This window comes from Sesamum indicum, linkage group LG2 (assembly GCF_026168435.1).
Source record: "Sesamum indicum cultivar Baizhima isolate 11 linkage group LG2, ASM2616843v1, whole genome shotgun sequence".
NCBI classification, from domain to species: Eukaryota; Viridiplantae; Streptophyta; class Magnoliopsida; order Lamiales; family Pedaliaceae; genus Sesamum; species Sesamum indicum.
The window spans coordinates 2,025,285-2,044,390 of record NC_142658.1 but is presented as its reverse complement, the minus strand read 5'-3'; the positions used below and the strand labels follow the sequence as shown (position 1 = coordinate 2,044,390).

The following is a 19,106-nucleotide window of genomic DNA, read 5'->3' as shown; positions in this document are numbered from 1 at the left end:
TTTCCATAGGCATATGGATTCATTTATGTCCATAGTCTTGAAATATCTTTTGAATTTCTCTGAGATCTTATGAGATCTATTAGGTATCCGGCTCGAACTCTTTCCAGTCTGTTCCATTAATTATAATTTGTAGAATTGTATTAGTGAAAGAATTTACCCGTCCCCTTCCTCCTTGATGGACTTTGTTGCTTGTAGGATTTTCAGTGCATTCCCTGGTAGCACCTTCTGGATCTGGCGAATTCTCCAGCATTTTCCTTGTTCCTCCTTGGTAAGAGGTTTAGGATCCGGCTTTGTGGCCTTCTTTAGAATTCCTAAGACGAAATTCCTTCTCTGGTTTTCAAAAATTTAGAAATACTCCTGGTTGTCACTCGAACTGTCATTCGGTGTTTGGAGATGATCTTCTTCCTTTTCTAGAATTTTCATAAAGAAATTACATCTCTATTCTTTCAAAATCTGAAAGTGTTTCCTGTTATAACTCAAACTTTCGTTGGGTTCCAATATCTTAATGAGTCTCCTCTATTAGCGGGTAAAAATATCTAAATATAATATAAACACATTTTTTTTTAATAAACTTAGGCTCTGATACCATTTTCAAGGCATGGGACTGGATCTGCGAGAAATCAAACTTTTTTGGGGCTAAAATGATATTTTCAAATATAGGGCATGGTATCAAAACTGTTAATACAGAAACTAAGGTACTATATTACAATTTTGATAAACTGTAGTATCAAATCTGGATTTTAAGAAGTATGGTACTTGAATCGCGAAGTGACCTATAGTACAACACCAATTTTGCATTTATCTTTATAATACATGAAATTCATCAAATTCAAAATTATTAAATTTCTCCTCAACTAATTTTTATTTTTTGTATTTCTTATATAGAGTTGGATACTTACAAAATTATTTAAAGATTTATATATAATATGATAGTTTTTATTATTAATATATTGCAAATGAATAATAAATTATAAAAAATATATAAAATCGGGTGGGTCCGACATAAAATCCATACCCTGCCTCGGACCCAGCCAGGTCCCAATCCTCGGACCCACCTCAGATAATTCACATAGAAAAAGAAAAACATCTATATTTTTGGATGGAAGGAATTGAATTGAAATCACTTCATATTAAAAGAATTTAAAATGGGTTAAATGCAATTTACCCCTTAAGATATTAGATATGAGCAAAAAATTCCATATGAATCTTTTTTTTTTAGCAAATTACTCTATATGTTTGAAAAATCCCCAATTTAAACCGTTGGGGGCATGAGGGGGGTGTTGGATAACTTACTAATTGTTTCGTAAAGGGGGTTTTGTTCACAACGGGGTAAATTGCATTTAACCTATTTAAATCTTTCAAGTTTCAACATTCTACAAAACCTAGCTTGAAATGTGAGTAGAAGGATTTGAAATTTTTCTTAGTATGATTCAGAACCAACTCAAATGATTATTATTAGGGATTTGAACTACTTAATTTCAAATCCTTCCATTCAAAAACAACATGAGAAGAATTGACCATCTTTTGTCAAACATTGATGCTTATAGGATACTCTTGATCTCCCACAACCAAGTACTGATCCCCTGATTCAATAACCAGAGTTCCATCCTTACTTGCTCTACTGAAGTGCTCACATGGACTCACTTCAAACTCAACACTGCCCTTCTGTTTTGCATTCAAGCTCACCTTTTGAAATCCCACCAACTGTTTCACTGGACTTGCATTGCCACCCTTATGATCACGTCTCAGGAATAGCAGCACCGGATGCTTGCCTGCCATCTTCCCTTCATTCTCGACTTTAACAACGGCAGAAACCTTTGCCTTCTCACATGATTCTGAACCGATATCTGCAACTGAAATGTAGCCCGAGTGTTCAGGCCTGTCGGTGGTCGATAATGTCTTGAAGTCGAGCTTGCTTTGGCTCACGGAAACAAACTTGTAAGAGTAGTTTGTGTAGCTAAGACCGTAGCCAAACTCAAAGACTTTCTCGCCTTGGTAAAATCGGTAGGTTCGCCCTGGATAGCCCGACGAAGGATCAGACCTCATTCTCATGTCGGTCATCGGTATGTTGATGAAGTCTTTTGGGTACCAAGTAAGCGGCAGTCTTCCTCCTGAGAGAGAGGTAGAAACTGTACTAATATGGTGTTTGGATGAGCTTATAACTGATAAGATACTGCAGAGTGTTTGGTAAATTTTTCAAAAAAGAAAGTTTATAAGATTAAAAAATAAGACGTTAAGAACTTAAAAAAGTTATTTTAATATTTTTCTTGAAACTAAATACAATTTTTTTATCAATAACACATTATAAACTCTATAATCTTATTTTTAATAGTTTTTTTTTTTTAAAAAATAAGATCAAGCATCTTATAAACTCAAAAAACATTGTATAAGATGCATTAACTTATAATATTGTATAAATAATTTATATGTAAGGCCTTTTAGTTACAATGCCATGAAGGAGAGTTTTTGATGAAATGTACCTGGATTGTGGTCGCCAAATATGATCTCTGCTATTGCTTTGCCCCCTGCTTCACCTGGATATCCAGCCCACAAGATGCCTCCAATCTTGGGATCGTTTTTCGCGAACGAAATATCGACAGGCCCTCCACAAAGCATTACCAATACAACCGGCTTTTTAGCAGCCTTGGCGATGCTCGTGATCAGACTTTGTTGCTGCCCCGGGAGAACCAAGTCCTCACGATCAAGCTCTTCGCTCTCCCGTTCTTGATTGAGTCCCATTACAAGAATGACGTAATCTGCTGACTTTGCAAGCTTGACAGCCTGGCTTGTTGCAGCCGACGTGCAGTTCACGTCTTCACAGCCGGGATGGAACTTGGTTTTCTTGACATAGCTCATTAGGCCTTCTAGTGGAGTAATGGTTTTGCAAGGGGGACCGGCATAGTTGCCAAGAAGCGTTTTGGCTACGTTAGCATTGGGACCTATTACTGCAAGCGACTTCGTTTTCGACTTGGAAAGAGGAAGGAGTTTTGCAGAGTTCTTCAGAAGGACAATGCCACCGCGGGCAGCTTCCAGAGCCAAGTCCTGGTGCTCGGGAGTGCAAATGTCATTACGTCCAAGGTTGCCGTAAGACTGTTCGCTTGGACTGCCATTGAATAGGCCTAGCCTCATCCTAACAGAAAACAGGTTGTAAAGGGCTCTGTCTATATCAGATTCCGACACCTTCCCCTGTTCGACAGCCGATTTCGTGTGATTTGCCAAATACAAGCCGCAGTTTACATCCATGCCTGTTTTTCATCGGTTTGGAAAGGGAAAAACTCACTAGAAATGACTTCAAATTTGCAACATTAATTGAATCCTGTTACACAATCAGTTCAACTTTTTACCAGCTTTGAGCACATCCGCAACTGCATCTTCGTGCGATTTTGCATACTTTTGCTTCTCGTAAATGAGCGAGACAGCATCACAATCCGACGTTATGTACCTGCTCATTTTCCACTCACATCAAGCAGCTTCTACTAGAACAAAAACGATTGACAACTTTCGAGTTAGGTAAATTACCCCTGGAATCCCCACTCTCCACGAGCCGTTTTCGTTAACAGATTATAATCAGCGCAGTTAGGCACTCCATTGACGAGGTTATAAGCGCACATTATCCCGCTTGCTCGCCCTTCCTCCACACAGCTTTTGAATGGCGGCTGAAACGTATCCGCCATGTCCTGCTTCGTGACCTACACCAAGAAACCGCGACGTTCGTTGGAAAATTCTGACTTATTCACAGTAGAAAACCAATCATGAAACATTTTATACTAATGAGAATACTACATGAGCGTCGAACGTAAAACGATCAACTCCTTTCCAATTGTCCAGATCATAGGCAGTGAAATGCTTGCAGCAAGCGGAGACTTGAAGGCGGCCGTCTTTAAGGCTGCCGCCTTCAAAGCTGTCGCCTTGAATCCCTCGGACAAACGAAACTGCGTATTTCCCGGTAAGCAACGGGTCTTCTCCGGGGGTTTCTTGGCCCCTCCCCCACCTGGGATCCCTGAAAATGTTGATGTTTGGTGACCAGAATGTCATGCCTATTGCCTCACCTTCATTGTATATTGCTCTAGCCTCTGTCCCGATCACCTTCAAAATTTCGTACAAGTGTGACGTGTATATATTAAATGAAATATACAACATAACACGACGTGGAATAGAAAATCTAGTCGAAATTATAACATCATAATTAAGGTTGCTTCATACGAGGAAAATTGAGATATGTTACGAGAATAGTCGATCATATTATTTAATCTTTAAATTGAACCTATAAATCAGGTGTGAAAACATCAAACATCAAACGGGACAAATTATATCATGTCAATAACGAAATTCAAAATGTAGTCGAATATTTTATAACCCCCATTTATATATATTTATACTACATAAAAGAAAGTTTTCTTTTCTCTCCCACAAACGATTATTATGATACCGCAACACTAATTTTATTATTATACGAATAATACGTGCAAGTTGATTTTCATTTTTCTTGCTTTCTTTCTTTCTTTTTTTTTCCTTTTTTAGAATTATAATGTTGTGGTTTATATATATATTTTTATTCATAATATATTTTAAAATATAAAATATTATTTATTATATGCAAGCACGTCATGCCGCGATGGTTAGTATATATATATATATTAACTTTTTATTGGTGAGAGGCCAGTGTCGTGTGCAGAGACAAAAGCAGCGCAGTTTATGCTAAGTTTATGTATGAATATACAGAGATCGACGCACCATTCCATTTGAAGATATTCAGATTGGATCTAATCCCCAGTTTCCAGACAAATATATATATATTTATATAAACAACTTCATCAACAGACAAAAACTTGCTGTAATCCTATAAGTCCTTCATACAAGGAATGCTGGTCCCATGAGTTGAATAAAAACCCTTATCTCAACCCCCACTACACATAAATACTGACAAGATCGGTTATCACACATGCATAAACCACCAAATTTTCATTATTTCCTTTGTTTTCTTTCCTCACTCATTACAGGGAACAAAAATATTGTAGCTCAAATCATGCCGTCTAAAAAGAATAATCAATTACATAATAAGTGAAGTTACTTGAAAAAAATTAGTGTTGTGTTGATTTTAATTAGGCGTTACTAACCTTTGCTATTTGGTACCAAAGATCGGCGTCGAAGGCAGCAGCAGTGAGTATAACTTGAGGGAAACTAGTGGCAGCCCGGATCGTCCCATTGAACGACACGCCGTTCTCAACGCCGATGGCGACGGCCACCCCATGCAGAGCCTCCGACCACCACTGGTAGTAGGGGATGCCAAGCCGTGGGATGGCGGACGCCTTGTTGATGAGCTGAGATATTTTCTCGTCCAACGTTAGACGCGAGACGAGGTCGCGGGCCCGGTCGTGGACCGACAGGTGGACGTCGCAGAATGGGTATGAGCTGGTTGATGGATTTGTGGAGGCACAGGAGAATGGTGGGAGGGGGTGGTGATCATGAGTGGATTGAGCAGCCTTGATGATTACAAGTGTGAGGGAGTATGTGATGAGTGCAGTGATGAGAGGTGTGGTGTGGGTGAAACCTCTCATTTCTTGATTGATGATTGTTTGTGGGGGAGAAGTGGAACTTAAGTGTTGAGGAAATTAAAGTGCAGTGTCTTTTTAAGGGCAAAAGTGCAAGTGGAGTTTGAAGTGAACTAAATAAGCACATGGTTGTAATGTAGTTGGTGGATGTTAAATGACTAAATTGCCCTTTTTGAGCTACTTATGGGAGGTTGGTTGTTTGTTTGTTTGTCTTTCTCCAATATTTGTATGTATAGGGTGGGGTTGATTAGTGGAAGAGGAGTCAAACTTTATCGACTGGTGAATTATACTTAGAACTCTTCTAACGTTACGAATTTATGCTTTTTCTCGAATAAATTTTAAAATTATATTTATACTTTTTTCAAAGATTCTCTATTTGCACATAACTTTCTTTCATTAGGGTTTGAATGAAAAATGCTAACGTCAACAAAAACGATTACATAGATTTTTAATTTTGCACCATATTTAATATTTCTATATATATATTTGTATACTTATAAGGGATAAATGAATATACATATGGAGTGAGGTTAATACTATCATACTTTTTTTCCTTATAAGTACGAAATTATTACATGAGGAGTTGAAAATTATGTATTTTTTTGCTAACGACAATATTTTTAATCCAAAACATAATGAAAGGAGTCAGGTGTAAATGGTGAATTTTCGAAAGAAATATATACTTTTGAAATTTTTTCAGGAGAACTATAATTTCACATTTTTAAATTAAAGAGAGTCCAATTGTAATTAACTCTATCAATTGTCATGATATCAAAATAGAAAAGAAAGGGGGACGAAGGAAATCTCCCAAGATTTCATCGGGTCTACCTAATGATGTTGTTGATGTAAGTTTGTACTCGTAAACTGACAGTTTTCAACATTATCATGTGTTGATTTGACTATTCACGAAATTTATATAAGTCCAAATTCACATGAACAACGTCCAATTTTTCGATTTCAAACTAATACGGCTAGTTTGGATTTACCAAATTTCTTTAGTAGATGCAGAAGAAGAAACATTTAATCATTATCTTTTAGATTATTTTCCTTTTATTAAAAAAAAAAAGATGAGTATTCGACCCTAATCATCATAGTATCTCCCGACACAGTGCATCACACAGACATCGAAAAAAGAAAATTATAATCATTTAACTGAAAGTGATATATTCTTATTACTGACTGATCTAACAAATATTGATGATACCTACGGTTGATAAATTTCACCTATTTATTCTAATTTTAGTTCATTGATGACCGTAGATGCGTTTAATCTTGAATTTTATTCAGGATATATATAGATAATTGACAATAAAATATATTAGTCCCTCGTCTTTATTTTTCATCCCACTTTAGTCCTTCATATGTCGAATCGACGTTAATAGTCCCTCATCTTTTAAGTACATCTCATACGGTCCTTGACCGTTAAGTTTTAATGGAAATAAATAAAGTGGATGAAATATATTCCAGTAACGAGGAGTCAAATAAAAAATAATTCCCGAATTTTAGTAATTTGTCAATAATTAAAAAGAAGTAATCTAATAATATTATGTTTTATAACTAAAACAAATATAAATATTAATAAAATAACTACTAATTATTCAGAAAAAATTAAATAAATTTAATAAATACAAGTTGAAATATTTTTGAAAGTTTGAAATGCGAATTTGGCTTTTTACGTAATTCATTCAACAATGAATTTCTCATAAATGTGAAAAAATAAAGACGGTCGAAAATAACAAAAATAATAAATATATTATAATCAATGCCAAAAAGAAAGATCAACTGGCTAAAATTAAGATAAAAAAATACGTTGATTGAGATTCATACATATTCTTTTTGGTGTATATTTCGTATCCTAAGGCATAAAACATATTATTTGATGATTTTTTTCTTTTCTGAATGTTTGGTTATTGTAGTAATATTTATATTTTTGTTTGGTCACAAAAAAAAACATTATTAAAGTACACAATATTTCTTAATAATTGAGAAACTATTAAAGTCAAGAGCTTTTTCAATTTTACTCTTCATTAGTGGAATATTTTACCCATTTTAATTAAATTTCATTAAAAATTTAACGATCAAGAACCTTAACGAGATCTATTTTTTAAAAGGGCATTTGAAAAAAGTGGAACGAGAACTAAAGACGAGGGACTATTAAAAATGCATTCGAGAGATGAGGGACTAAAATAAAAATAAAACATAAAGATAAAGGACTAATGAAGAGATTTTGCCCAAATTCTACTTCTACGTACCCAAAGGGTTAAACTTTTCAATGAAGTACGAAATTGAAAGAAATTTTATATTATCATTTGTTACTATTTTTAATAGGTGTGTGCAACATTTCCTGTGCACGTAATTATGATTAGTCTAAGAAAGATACTTAAAATAATTAAAAAGAAATTATACGTAATTTTAAAATATCACAGACAAAATCAGTAATATATATAGTACTTAATGACCTCGATAAAAGTAGATCTTTTTTCTTGATTATTTCCCCAATCATGTGATTTAAATACTATGTAAGTGGACAATATCTAATGCACACTATTTATTAATAATTTTTTTTTGCTTATTTAATTCCCAAATCAGCCATGTTTTACAAATGTGGTTCAATTTTGTTCCCTCTCCGGTCAGGGAACGCATTAGATATTTTCCTAAACTGGTGGGTCCTTGGGCGGATCCTACATTAGCCCCAAGACGTTGGTCTCTAACTAGAAAAGTAAATGCTTGGGCCTGAGAAGCTTCTAGTCCAGTAGGTCCGTAAAACTCGCTAGGATAAGCGGTATTATTGAACCAGACAAAACAACAAGCAATGAAACCAGGATATAGCCCCTAAACTATAAGATAGATAAGCCTCTCCAGACCATACAAGGGCGCGTCGAGCCCACGCTCTCTCTTTTATAGATAGATTAAAAAGATTTTTTACTTTTTTGCAATGTTTTAACGTAGTGGTTAAGTCTAAAATTGAGGTTCTATGAATAAGTTGGAGATCATGGGTTTGAGGGTTATCGGATATGTGGGTATTTATCTCAATTTATGTGAGTTATTTGTAATTTGTTTATTATTAGTTATTTGTTGAATCGGTGTAATTTATCGACTGATTTTAGTCATATTAATATATTAGTTAAATTGATGTATTATTAAAAAAAAAAAGGTAAAAAAGAGAATGCGTTCAGTTATCTATTAGGGGTAGGTGTCGTAGGCCTCTATTTATTCATGAAAATCTATTATTAAGGAGGAGGGATACCTCACTTTATAAACACCTCTGAATATGAGAACTTGTGATGTTTTTCCTCTCCTATTCTGCACACACTCTCATGGGGGACTTTCCTTGGCCAACCTTATGTCCGGCAAAACATGAATCCCCCCATTAAGGACGTCACTTAGTTACGGATCCACATGTATTTTTAAAAGAATTATTACTTCGGAGATATTTTCATTTATAAGCCTTTTCTAAATTCATCTTCCAGTCGATGTGGGATAAGGAACTTGTAACATTCTTCCTCCCTAATCCATGCATGTTCTCCTGCAACGTGTGCTTCCCTTGGCCAACCCTATACAAAAGCCCTTGCACGAACCCCCCCCCCCCTCCTCCCTTAGGTATTGGTAGGGACCTAACTTTGATACTATTTATTTTTTTTTACTAACAAAAATATATCCCACTTTATAAGTATCTGTATAATTCTTTTTCTCGATCGATGTGGTATGAGAAATTTGTAATAGCACTGAAAATTGGGTTGAGTAGATTGAGGCTAGTATCAAACTCAGTTAAATCTAAACTTTTAGTTTAAATTTGTATATGGGCTTTAATTTTATAAACCAAGTAGAATGTACGTCGAATAATATATGTAAATACATTTAATTATTATTTTAACAAAATTAAAACTTATTTGGAGATGAGTTATTCTTCTTTTTTATTTGGAGAGAGATGAATTATCTTTTTCACTTAACCTTTTTGTGTCAATTCAATTTTATTGACCTTTTAACTTACATTGCATTACTTCAAAGAGTTTCCACCAACCTCTCACTCAGAGGGTGTTTATAATACTATATATTTGTTTTGAATTATATTGATTATATTAAATTTATAATTAATATGGTAAAAAATTATAAAAAAATATTAAAATTTTAAAAATAAGTTGAAAAATTCTTACTTTTCAGCTTTGTAATTAGATCATAATATTTTGTTCAGAAAGCTTGTCAGCTTTAATTCAAATATATTTAACCAAATATCGGGGTTTTTTTTTTTTTGCAAAAACTTAAGTAATGTTCATATTAGGGTAAATTACATTTTTTATCTCATAAATGGACTTATTTTCAATTTTAGTCCTACAGTCAGACTAATTCGCACATTTAGTCCCATATGTGGATTTTTTTTTTCAATTTCAAGACTTAAGGGGGAATTCCGTTAAAAAATTGAGGCTGGCGTTAAGTTTTTAACGGAATCCCCCTTTTGGTTCTGAAATTAAAAAGAAATCCACATATGGGACTAAATGTACGAATTGACCTGAGTGTGGGACTAAAATTAGAAACAGTTCCACTTATGGGACCAAAAATATAATTTACCCTTCATATTACAGCTTAGACTAAGCTAATAAAGGTGTTTGAAAGTACAACTTTTGCTTATACTTTCTATTAATTAAGCTAAAATAAGTTAAAAGTTGTAATATCGTGATATAGTGTTTCTTGCAGCTTAAAACATGTTTGTAAAAAAGTTAAAGTTCTTTATGATTTTTTGCTCCGACTATTATTTTTGTATATTTAAATTAAAAAAAAACCCTCCCATCACTAAAATAAAATTTATTACTAGTGATGAAATATCAAGTAGCAATTTTAGATTTATCCCTTAATATATTATTAAGTGTCTTCGATTGTGACCATGTCACCATATCATTATTAGTGATAAGAATTATCTACAAAGTTGTTACTGTAAATAATTAGTGATACGTATCCAATGACAATATAAATATAATGACAATAATTATTTGTCGTCACAACTCTTTACTGCATATGACTATTACTTTGAAACACTCCTAATTATTTCATCCATTTTTTTTTTCTAAAATTAAGTATTTTTAAAAGAGTATTCATAGCGTTTGGTTTCATTTTTTTCCATTTTCGAGATGATCCAAAATATGATAAATATTTGCCTTGATTTGTTTTGAAAGTTTTGATGCTGTTTCGAGATGTTTTGAAACAGTGGCTTATTTGTTTTTTGTCAAAATAAGTCTACATTAATTATAGGCCCTACAACTAAAACAATTATATACATACTCATACATATATATTAATATATATAAAAGAGACATGATTTAACAATGAACAGTAGTTTTTGTCTCCCACTAAACAACATCAAACATACCATACTTATTTTATATTATCTCCAAAAATAGATCTAAATATACACACTATACTCTAATACATACTTATTTATCTTTATTTTTCTTTCTCTATCTCCACCGAATACACAAAACAAGTTAAACTGAAACCAAACATAGTGATTGTTTTTTCCGCAATCTCCTTCACATTGGTTCAAGTTTTATTTTTAATTGGTTAAACAAGTTCACATTGGTTCCGCAATCGCCTATCTTTAGTTAGACATGAAACCAGCCCCGCCCTATCCTAACCCCGTCCTGCTAGGCTTGTCAACGGGGCGATTTGGGTGGACTAGTACCCGTCCCACCAACTCCAGCCTGGACCCGTAATCTATCCTGTCCTAATATTTTTTGGACCCATCTAGTCAGAGTCTGGAACCCACTACGGACAGGTCCAACTCGCTTGATTTGAATTTTATTTTTTTAAAATTAAATTATGAATCGAATAAATAATAATATGTAATTAATACAGTCATTAAATTATATTTTGACTATCATATAATTATAATTTGTTGGGTGTTTTATCCGTTGAATTTGTCACCCCTAACAGCTCAATTACTAGTCTGGCAATTTCAAATAGGATTTGCTGTTGGGCCCAATTATTAGGGCGGTGGGTACTGTTTCATTCCCAGCTTCGGACACACTCAAAAGTCATATGATTTCATGCTCAGCTTCAGACTTCAATAACAAATCAACTGTTGGAATTGGGCCTTCATCCTTCATATGTAACCAGAACAAAAACGTTTATGATTTTCTTAACACAAATTTTTTTTGTACAAAATTTGTAATTTAGCATACTCGATGTATGTGCAAAATATACATAAATTTCCATCACAAAATCTCAAATTAATACGCCATATTCTTACAACGAAAAATAAAATTCAACTTAAAAATTAGCAACCCATGAGTGAATTATTTGAAATACGGAACAATATTCTTGCACGTGTGTGTTGAATGTGATAATTTTTCAGTGAAAAATCCCATCAAAAGATAGTCTGAAATGGTAATTTACAGAGCTCGTACAATTAATATAACAAATTAAAACAATAAAAGAATTTAAATAGTAAAATACAAAAACGATCATAGTTCGAAAGAAAAAACATCCGTGAACACAAAAATATCCTCTTTCCCAAAGTCCAAACAAATATCTGCACTCGTCATTTCTTCCAAGTCTTGTCATCATCATCTATGAACAAATATCTTCAAGGTTTATTGTTGACCTAATATTTGGTACGATGTTAGCCCAATGGGAATTTAGTTCCCCATTAATCAGTGTCAAGTGGAGCCGAAAAGGGCGAAATTATTTATTAAAATATCCAAAAAAAAAAAAACCAAGAAATTGCAGTGAAATCAAGATTCGTAAAATTTTGAGTGGCAATGCGTTTTTAAAATTCGATACCACAATTTTTCTAAAAAAAAAAAAAAGTTAATCAATCACTACTGGTACTGACCCCGGTGACTGATTAAAATATATATATGTATTTTATAAAATCAGTCGAATCGTGGTGACTGATTAAAATTTTCTTTTTTAGAAATATTGTGGCACCACGTTTTAAAAATGCGGTACCACTCAAAATTTTGAGAATCTGCATTTTACTGCAATTTGTTAATTTTTTTAATAATTTCTCCGCGGAAAAGGGGGTTGATCAGACTACAGTCCCATAGTATAAATTTTTTGTATATAAATTTGAGAGGCTTTTTCACTCAAAATTATTTAAAAAGATTTTTGTGAAAGTACATATATTTTTAAAATTTATGAGATATTAAATTTTATTTGGATTATTAATTCTGAAGTATTTAAATAAAATAAAATATCAGATATTATTAGTAAAATTAATATATAAAAAATCTAAAATTAAAAAGGTATTTGTCAAAAATTTAAAAATAAATCATGAACGTCCTACATTTAATGTAAAAGAGCTTATAAACATCTTATTTTTATATTTTATAAACTCATTCAATTAAGAAAATATACTCGATTACTTGTACTTTACCCTTCATGTGGAAATACAAATATATAGACACAAAAACTCCCCAAAAAAATAAATAAATAAATAACAACGTAATCTCTGAACTAGTAAAAAGAAAATCTCACTACCTCCCCTCGTCACCGTCATATTGCTCTTTTGTTTTTTATTCCCTTGAAAAATTAGTCGTTGTGGCACGTTGTTCCTATGTGTATATAATAAATAATTTTTTACACTTTAAAAAATATTATAAATAAGAATAAAATATATAAATGAATACATTATATTAATAAAAAACAAGAAAAAAAATAATTTATCAATTAATGTAAACTTTGAAAAGTTAAAAGAGTTGGTCACTTTCTCATGAAGGGAATTTTTAACTTTACAAAAAAGTTGGTGCGGTGGTATCATTAATCTTAGTTTGTGAGTGTGAAAATATTTTTCTTTTTATATTAGTATAGAATTAGAATGCCTATTATTATTATTTTCAAGTTAAAAAACTGTCGTCCCATTTAGTTAAATATCTAGGTTAATTATATTGACACCTCTTTGAATTAATTAAAATTACACAAAAGTTGTCTATTTTTTTATAAAATTATAGCTACACCCCTGATCGAGATTCTAATCATAATTTAAATTTTTACACTCTCTGATAGATGGTCTATTTATATAAATTATTGTTGTCTTTTACATAATTATAGAAACCATCCATGTCGGTAAAAAAATAGGGATAATTTGTCTAATGATGTTGACGTTTTCGAGGGGTGCGTGTATAATATTTTAAAAAATAGGAGTACCTTGGTGTAAATAATGTTGTCTGTGGTATATAACTGTAATTTTTCAAAAGATAAGAATGATGTGTTTAAAATAGACCATAGATTAGGAGTGGAAATGTAATGATCTCTTTATATTAGTACATTTTCAAGGAAAAAAAACTTACACAAACACCCCCCGAGTCTGAGAAATTACATCGATGCCCTCCTCACGAGATGTACTTATAATTTTATTAAAAGAAAAAGAAAATATGAATATAATTTACCCAAATAGACATCTATTTGCCTCCCAAACCAAGGACTCAAAATTCCTCCAAAAAGTCTATCCATAATGCCGAACGGTAGCACGTCTATTATTCTTCCATGATATCTTCCTGCCTAAAGTCGCATTCTCATCTTATCTACGAGCAATTAAATATAATGACGATTGTCCATATCAAGAGGTTCCTCTTTCAGAAGTAATCTCTTGTAGAAAAATATCTGAAGGCATATACTAAAATTGGCCTCCATATAACTACAAAATCGGGACAGCAATGTGCATGTGGCTTGAGAAATTCCATTCACGACTTTAGCTCTAGTGGGAGCCCCCCTGAGCTTATCCACATTGCAGGACCATTAGAGACGAATAGCGATTTCAACGTAAATGCGTTTTAGATGTATCATGGTCTTGTTTGGATGGGAAGAATCTAGAGATATTAATGTACAACGAAAATGATTATCTATTTTACATAGTAATATATAGTTTATATTTTTTTGTAGTTATAAAATTTGATAGTATTTTGAATTTTGTGACGTATTATTTGATATAATTGATAGCTTTTATAAATATTAAAAATTTAAAAACTACCCGAGCAGGGTAGGGGTATTTTTCGGGGTTCTCTTCCATCTCAATATATAAGCATAAGGTGGAGAATTTTCTAAACTAGAAAACGGGGAGTACTACTCCCTTTACAAAATATCGAATCCTAAACAAAGCTAAAAATAAAAATGAAGGAAATAAATTACAAATCAAGGTGGATCCCAAACAAGTCTTAGTAAACTTTGCATCATCATTGAGTCCGAAATAAGACTAAAGTAAGACCAACTCTATTTTTGACCAGAATAAATTTGCCGCCGAAAGCTCACAAGCCCAAGAGAAGCAGGTTGAATTGCACATGACTTTCGTGAAAACTGTCGTTGCAAGGTCAAAAGAGTCTTTTGATCCACCAAATTGCTACTAATCATTATCATCATCTTGAGGAGGGGGGCTGGGACGAGACCTCAACGCACTTCGAGTTTGCATCCTACAATAGGTGGAGTTTTGTCTCTGATCAACTAAGATCTAACTTCGTTGGAACCCAATTCACTTCATGGAGAGACTCCGGGTGAAAGCAGCAGCTTACAGAAGATAATAAAAGATTAGGGTCTAGGAACGAAGTAAGATTGAACGAAGAAAAGCATGCAAATTACCTGCATGAAAACATGAGCATGATGCTCTTCTAGCCGAGTGTGTGGGGTCTTTAAGAGGGTAGTTTGATTGTGAGGCAAACAAGAAGTGTTATATAGCTCCCACGAGTCTTGCCCCACATTATTGAGTAGCACGGAGCTGCGATTGGAGACGTTCTAGTCAGGAACCAATTTATCACCACCTCAGCGAGTTGATAATTGTCCACCTTTAGATCCTCACGAGCCTCTTTCCACCAGGTCGTTATCTCCTTCAAGAGATGAAGGTTTTCGTACTTAGCCCGAGCAGCAGCCTCCTTCGCCAGTCGTCTCTCTGATCGAGATCTACTCCTCTTGCTAGACTATGTGAAGACCCCTACTCCGATTCTTGTGTTTCCTTTTTTATGTTTTTTGGAACCACTAGGCCCCGCATCTACCTCTCCAGCAGTGGGGGAGTCCCCCTTAGTCGAATCACCTACTCCAACGCTAATAGATAAGCTATTAACAGGGGGATCGGGAACTGGGTCGCGTGTTTGAATATCACCGCTTGCTACCTCAATCGTCATTGGAGCTGGTGGGGATGAGATGGAAGCTTAAGATCGAGGGTCGCGGAAGTATCTACCCCAAAAGCAGCTGGAGCAACTCTAGTAGCGGAACTACTGAAAAGGGCTCGAAGTCGATTAGCGATCCGAGAGTTCATTGTCACGTTATTTGTAGAAATAATTGAAATTTTGAAAACGGGTAAGATAGGGGAACAAAATTGAGGAAGAGCAAGCATAATGAAATCATTAAAGAACCCCTAACTCGGAGTGATGCTAAAATGGGACGGGCGAGCCACAAAACTTCTTCTTCTAGAAGCTTTTTAGGGTTATACTGATAAGCGGTAAGACTGTTAATCTGATCGCTTTCCAGCCCCCCTGCTTTTATTATAAGTTCGGATTTATCGACACTCCAATCACAGCGAAAGGGCCATTCTTGGCCAGGAGGTGGTTGAACAATGATGAACCTTTCCCTCTAAGGGCCAACGTTAGATTTTAGGGTATCTAAAAATCGACAATCTTTACGAGCAGACAGGTAGAAGAAACCCCTATCGCCTGACATCTTAGAGGTGGTAAAGGAATACAGAGACCAAAAATTATCAAAATTGGATTCGAAGTGATGAACCCGCATTATTATGAAGAAACGAATAATATGATTGATGGAATTGGGAGATAACTGCATAGCACAAAGGTTTAAGTTGAGAAGAATGTTAGCTAGAGGGAGAAGCAGACTAGCCTCAAAATGCAAAACGGAGAAGGTGCAAAAACCCTGAGGAGGACGATGCATGCGATCAAAAGACCTAGGAACAATAACTTCATAGCTAATGGGGATAAAATACCTCTCCTTCATGCGATGAATAGGAATTTTTATAATGCTAGTAATATTGGCCTAAGGACTTATCATTAACATTTCTTGGTATTTAGGATGAGTAGGGAGTTCTTCCTGGATGGATGTTTCTAAGTTGGGTTCCGACCTAGTGATTTTAGAAGGGCCTAGTACAACAGATGGGGGAATAGGAACTGCACTACTGGACCGAGGAGAGGTCACAGATGACCTAGAGTTAGAATCAGAACTAGAGTCGGAGTTAGGGGAAGACATGAATATCTTGAGGACGACGGTCGAGATCAAGACATTGCAGGCAGCGAGCTCTTGTGAATGACTAAGGTGGTGAAAGTGAAATTTGAAAGGAGCATATACTTATATGGGAGAAGTATTGAGAAGCGCGCCCAACAAGGGTCATCCAGATGATGACACGTGGACATGAGCCAATGGACGTGATGGTTCAGATGTAAGGAAGCGACTGTACATCTTCTTCTCATGCAATTACTAGCACTAGAAGAAGTGGGGAGTAATGATGAGGGTATCACCTCATCTTCCAAGAAAGGACAAAAAAGCCCTTTATTTAGAGTGAAAATACCCAAAAAAACTGAGGGGATTCCCGTGCATATACCTGGGTAGGGTTTTCAAACCCTACCTGCTCCAGCACCCGAAACCCGTGCCCATATAAGCAGCTCGCTCTCCCACCGCACGATTATGGACAAGGGACGCCAGGATGATGCCACCTGGCCCTGTCCATTCCGTACAAGTAGGCTCTATAAATAACACAAATTTGAAGCACTTATTGTAAGACACATTTATTGCCTTCCACCTCATTCATATCTCCTGATCGCACATTTCTATCTCGAATTCATACTAGTTTAAGCGTCGGATGGTCTTAGTCGGGATGAACCCGACGAGCCTTACGTCCTTGTTTCTTCCTCAGAGCCCATTACGACATCTGGAGCAAATTATAACGAGCTTGGACCTAAGTGAGAAGGTCGCATATTTCGACCTGGATTAAGACGAGCATAGAGTTGCTGTTTTTGGCAGTAAAGTCGTTGTTCTCAGAAATGTGAAAGTTGCTACTCGTCATAGTTGCACTAGTTAACTAAGGACCTGGGTTTTACTTTTTTGTTATTCAGATTAGCGTTTTCTCTTGTTTAACTCATTAACAGTTAAGTTAGGTAGGAGCAGTTAGATTAGTTTAAGTTTAACAGTACTTTCCAGCTCTATTTCAAGAGGCAAACTCTGTTTCTAATCTCCTTACACAAACATTTATTACAATGCTTGTAGCTCACCCCCCTACCTACATACCATCGGCAAAGAGAAACTACTCACAGGACAATCAACCGCTCGTCACTCATCAATTTGTGCACATGACTTCGGACTACCCGCTGAATGTTTTCCTAAGGATTACTAATTATATATACATACATGCATCACTCTTGTTACCTTCTCAACCCAGAGATGTAACATTATCCACATTCATAAACCATCCTTAACGATGTCATTGTATTAATTTTTAAATATAAAAAGAAAACGTCCTCTACAATCACAGGCAACAGTCGACGACAACATCGCACTAATTTTTAAATATGATAATTTTATCGTAATTAGATAATAAAAATTGATTGCAATTACTGTTTTTTTTTTTTTACAAAAGTGACACCATATTATTTTAATACTACGAAATTGATTTTTTTATTGTGTTGACAATTAAGTTGGTTTTCTTTTTGTTTTTTTGTTTTCTTTTTTAAACGTAATTTATTAATTTATATTTAAATATGATATTATTTATTATATGCAAGTAGGGACAACATAATACGACGGCTAGACTAATAAAAAAGTCACTTGTAATTTATAATTGGTGGTCTGCAACATTAAACTACCAAATGGTGCACGTCATCTTTTAATCGTTAATATATTATCATATTTTCCCCACATTTTCACCCATATTTATTACTTATTCCGATTCCAATTATATACTAATTTTTATTTTTTGAAACCTATTTTGTTATATAACCACAAATATTATGTAGTAGTCAATAATTCAAAGAAAAAAATTATGATTGTACATAGATAATTATGATTGTTCTGTACAAAATTCTGGAAGCTCCTAATATATATATGGCAATGACTCATCCCCGCTAATCATGGTACTGAGTCAATCAAAACCCTGTTGACAATTTCTGGGCATGCAAGTAGAAACCCAAACATGGACCAAATCGAAAATTCCACCTAATCCAGAAAATTATTACCATTCAATTCAATCTTATTATCACTCATTTATAAAAGAATGGATACGATCATCTTTTTAATAGATCAAGTTTAATTAAATTGAATCAATCTCATAATAAATGTCATGAACTTATTATATTAAGGGATCATTACACTCCTCTCCCCTTAGGTTTGATGTAATTATACGTAGACCCCTGTGGTTTGGAAAATAACATCTAGCATCCCTGAGATTTGATTTTGTCTAACAAATATGTCTCGTCAAAATTCACCAAATTTATGATCAAAAAAAGAAATTAGAAAAAAATCTATATTAACCTCCAATTGCCTTATTATTGACTTATTGTAGGTCAAATAATTTTTTTATGATCAAATTACCCTCATAAGTTTTCATGCGTTAATGCATATGAGGGGTATATCTTC

The 19,106-nt window shown here is 34.3% G+C and overlaps 1 protein-coding gene and 1 long non-coding RNA gene across 2 annotated transcripts; both read right to left on the bottom strand.

The window, feature by feature from the left end:
* Positions 1-1,426: 1,426 nt before the first annotated feature.
* Positions 1,427-5,649, bottom strand: LOC105177042 (putative beta-D-xylosidase 7). Its single transcript, XM_011100068.3, has 6 exons — positions 5,118-5,649; positions 3,784-4,086; positions 3,520-3,689; positions 3,345-3,442; positions 2,481-3,245; positions 1,427-2,111 (listed from the first exon to the last, which is right to left on the bottom strand). The coding sequence occupies exons 1-6, from the start codon at positions 5,556-5,558 to the stop codon at positions 1,528-1,530; spliced, it is 2,361 nt and encodes a 786-aa protein (XP_011098370.1). The 5' UTR covers positions 5,559-5,649; the 3' UTR covers positions 1,427-1,527.
* An 8,931-nt stretch (positions 5,650-14,580) lies between these two features.
* LOC148788927 (uncharacterized) lies at positions 14,581-15,905 on the bottom strand. The gene is made up of 2 exons (XR_016064099.1): positions 15,117-15,905; positions 14,581-15,044 (listed from the first exon to the last, which is right to left on the bottom strand). It is a non-coding gene; the product is annotated as an uncharacterized LOC148788927 (long non-coding RNA).
* Between the last annotated feature and the right edge of the window lie 3,201 nt (positions 15,906-19,106).

Bases quoted from the DNA above. Each gene is read 5' to 3' on its own strand.
- LOC105177042 (XM_011100068.3), bottom strand. From the start codon at position 5,558: ATGAGAGGTTTCACCCACACCACACCTCTCATCACTGCACTCATCACA. The intron at 3,246-3,344 runs GTAAAAAGTTGA...GATGAAAAACAG, and splicing joins TGCGGATGTGCTCAAAGCTG to GCATGGATGTAAACTGCGGC. The intron at 2,112-2,480 runs GTACATTTCATC...CCTCTCTCTCAG, and splicing joins ATTTGGCGACCACAATCCAG to GAGGAAGACTGCCGCTTACT.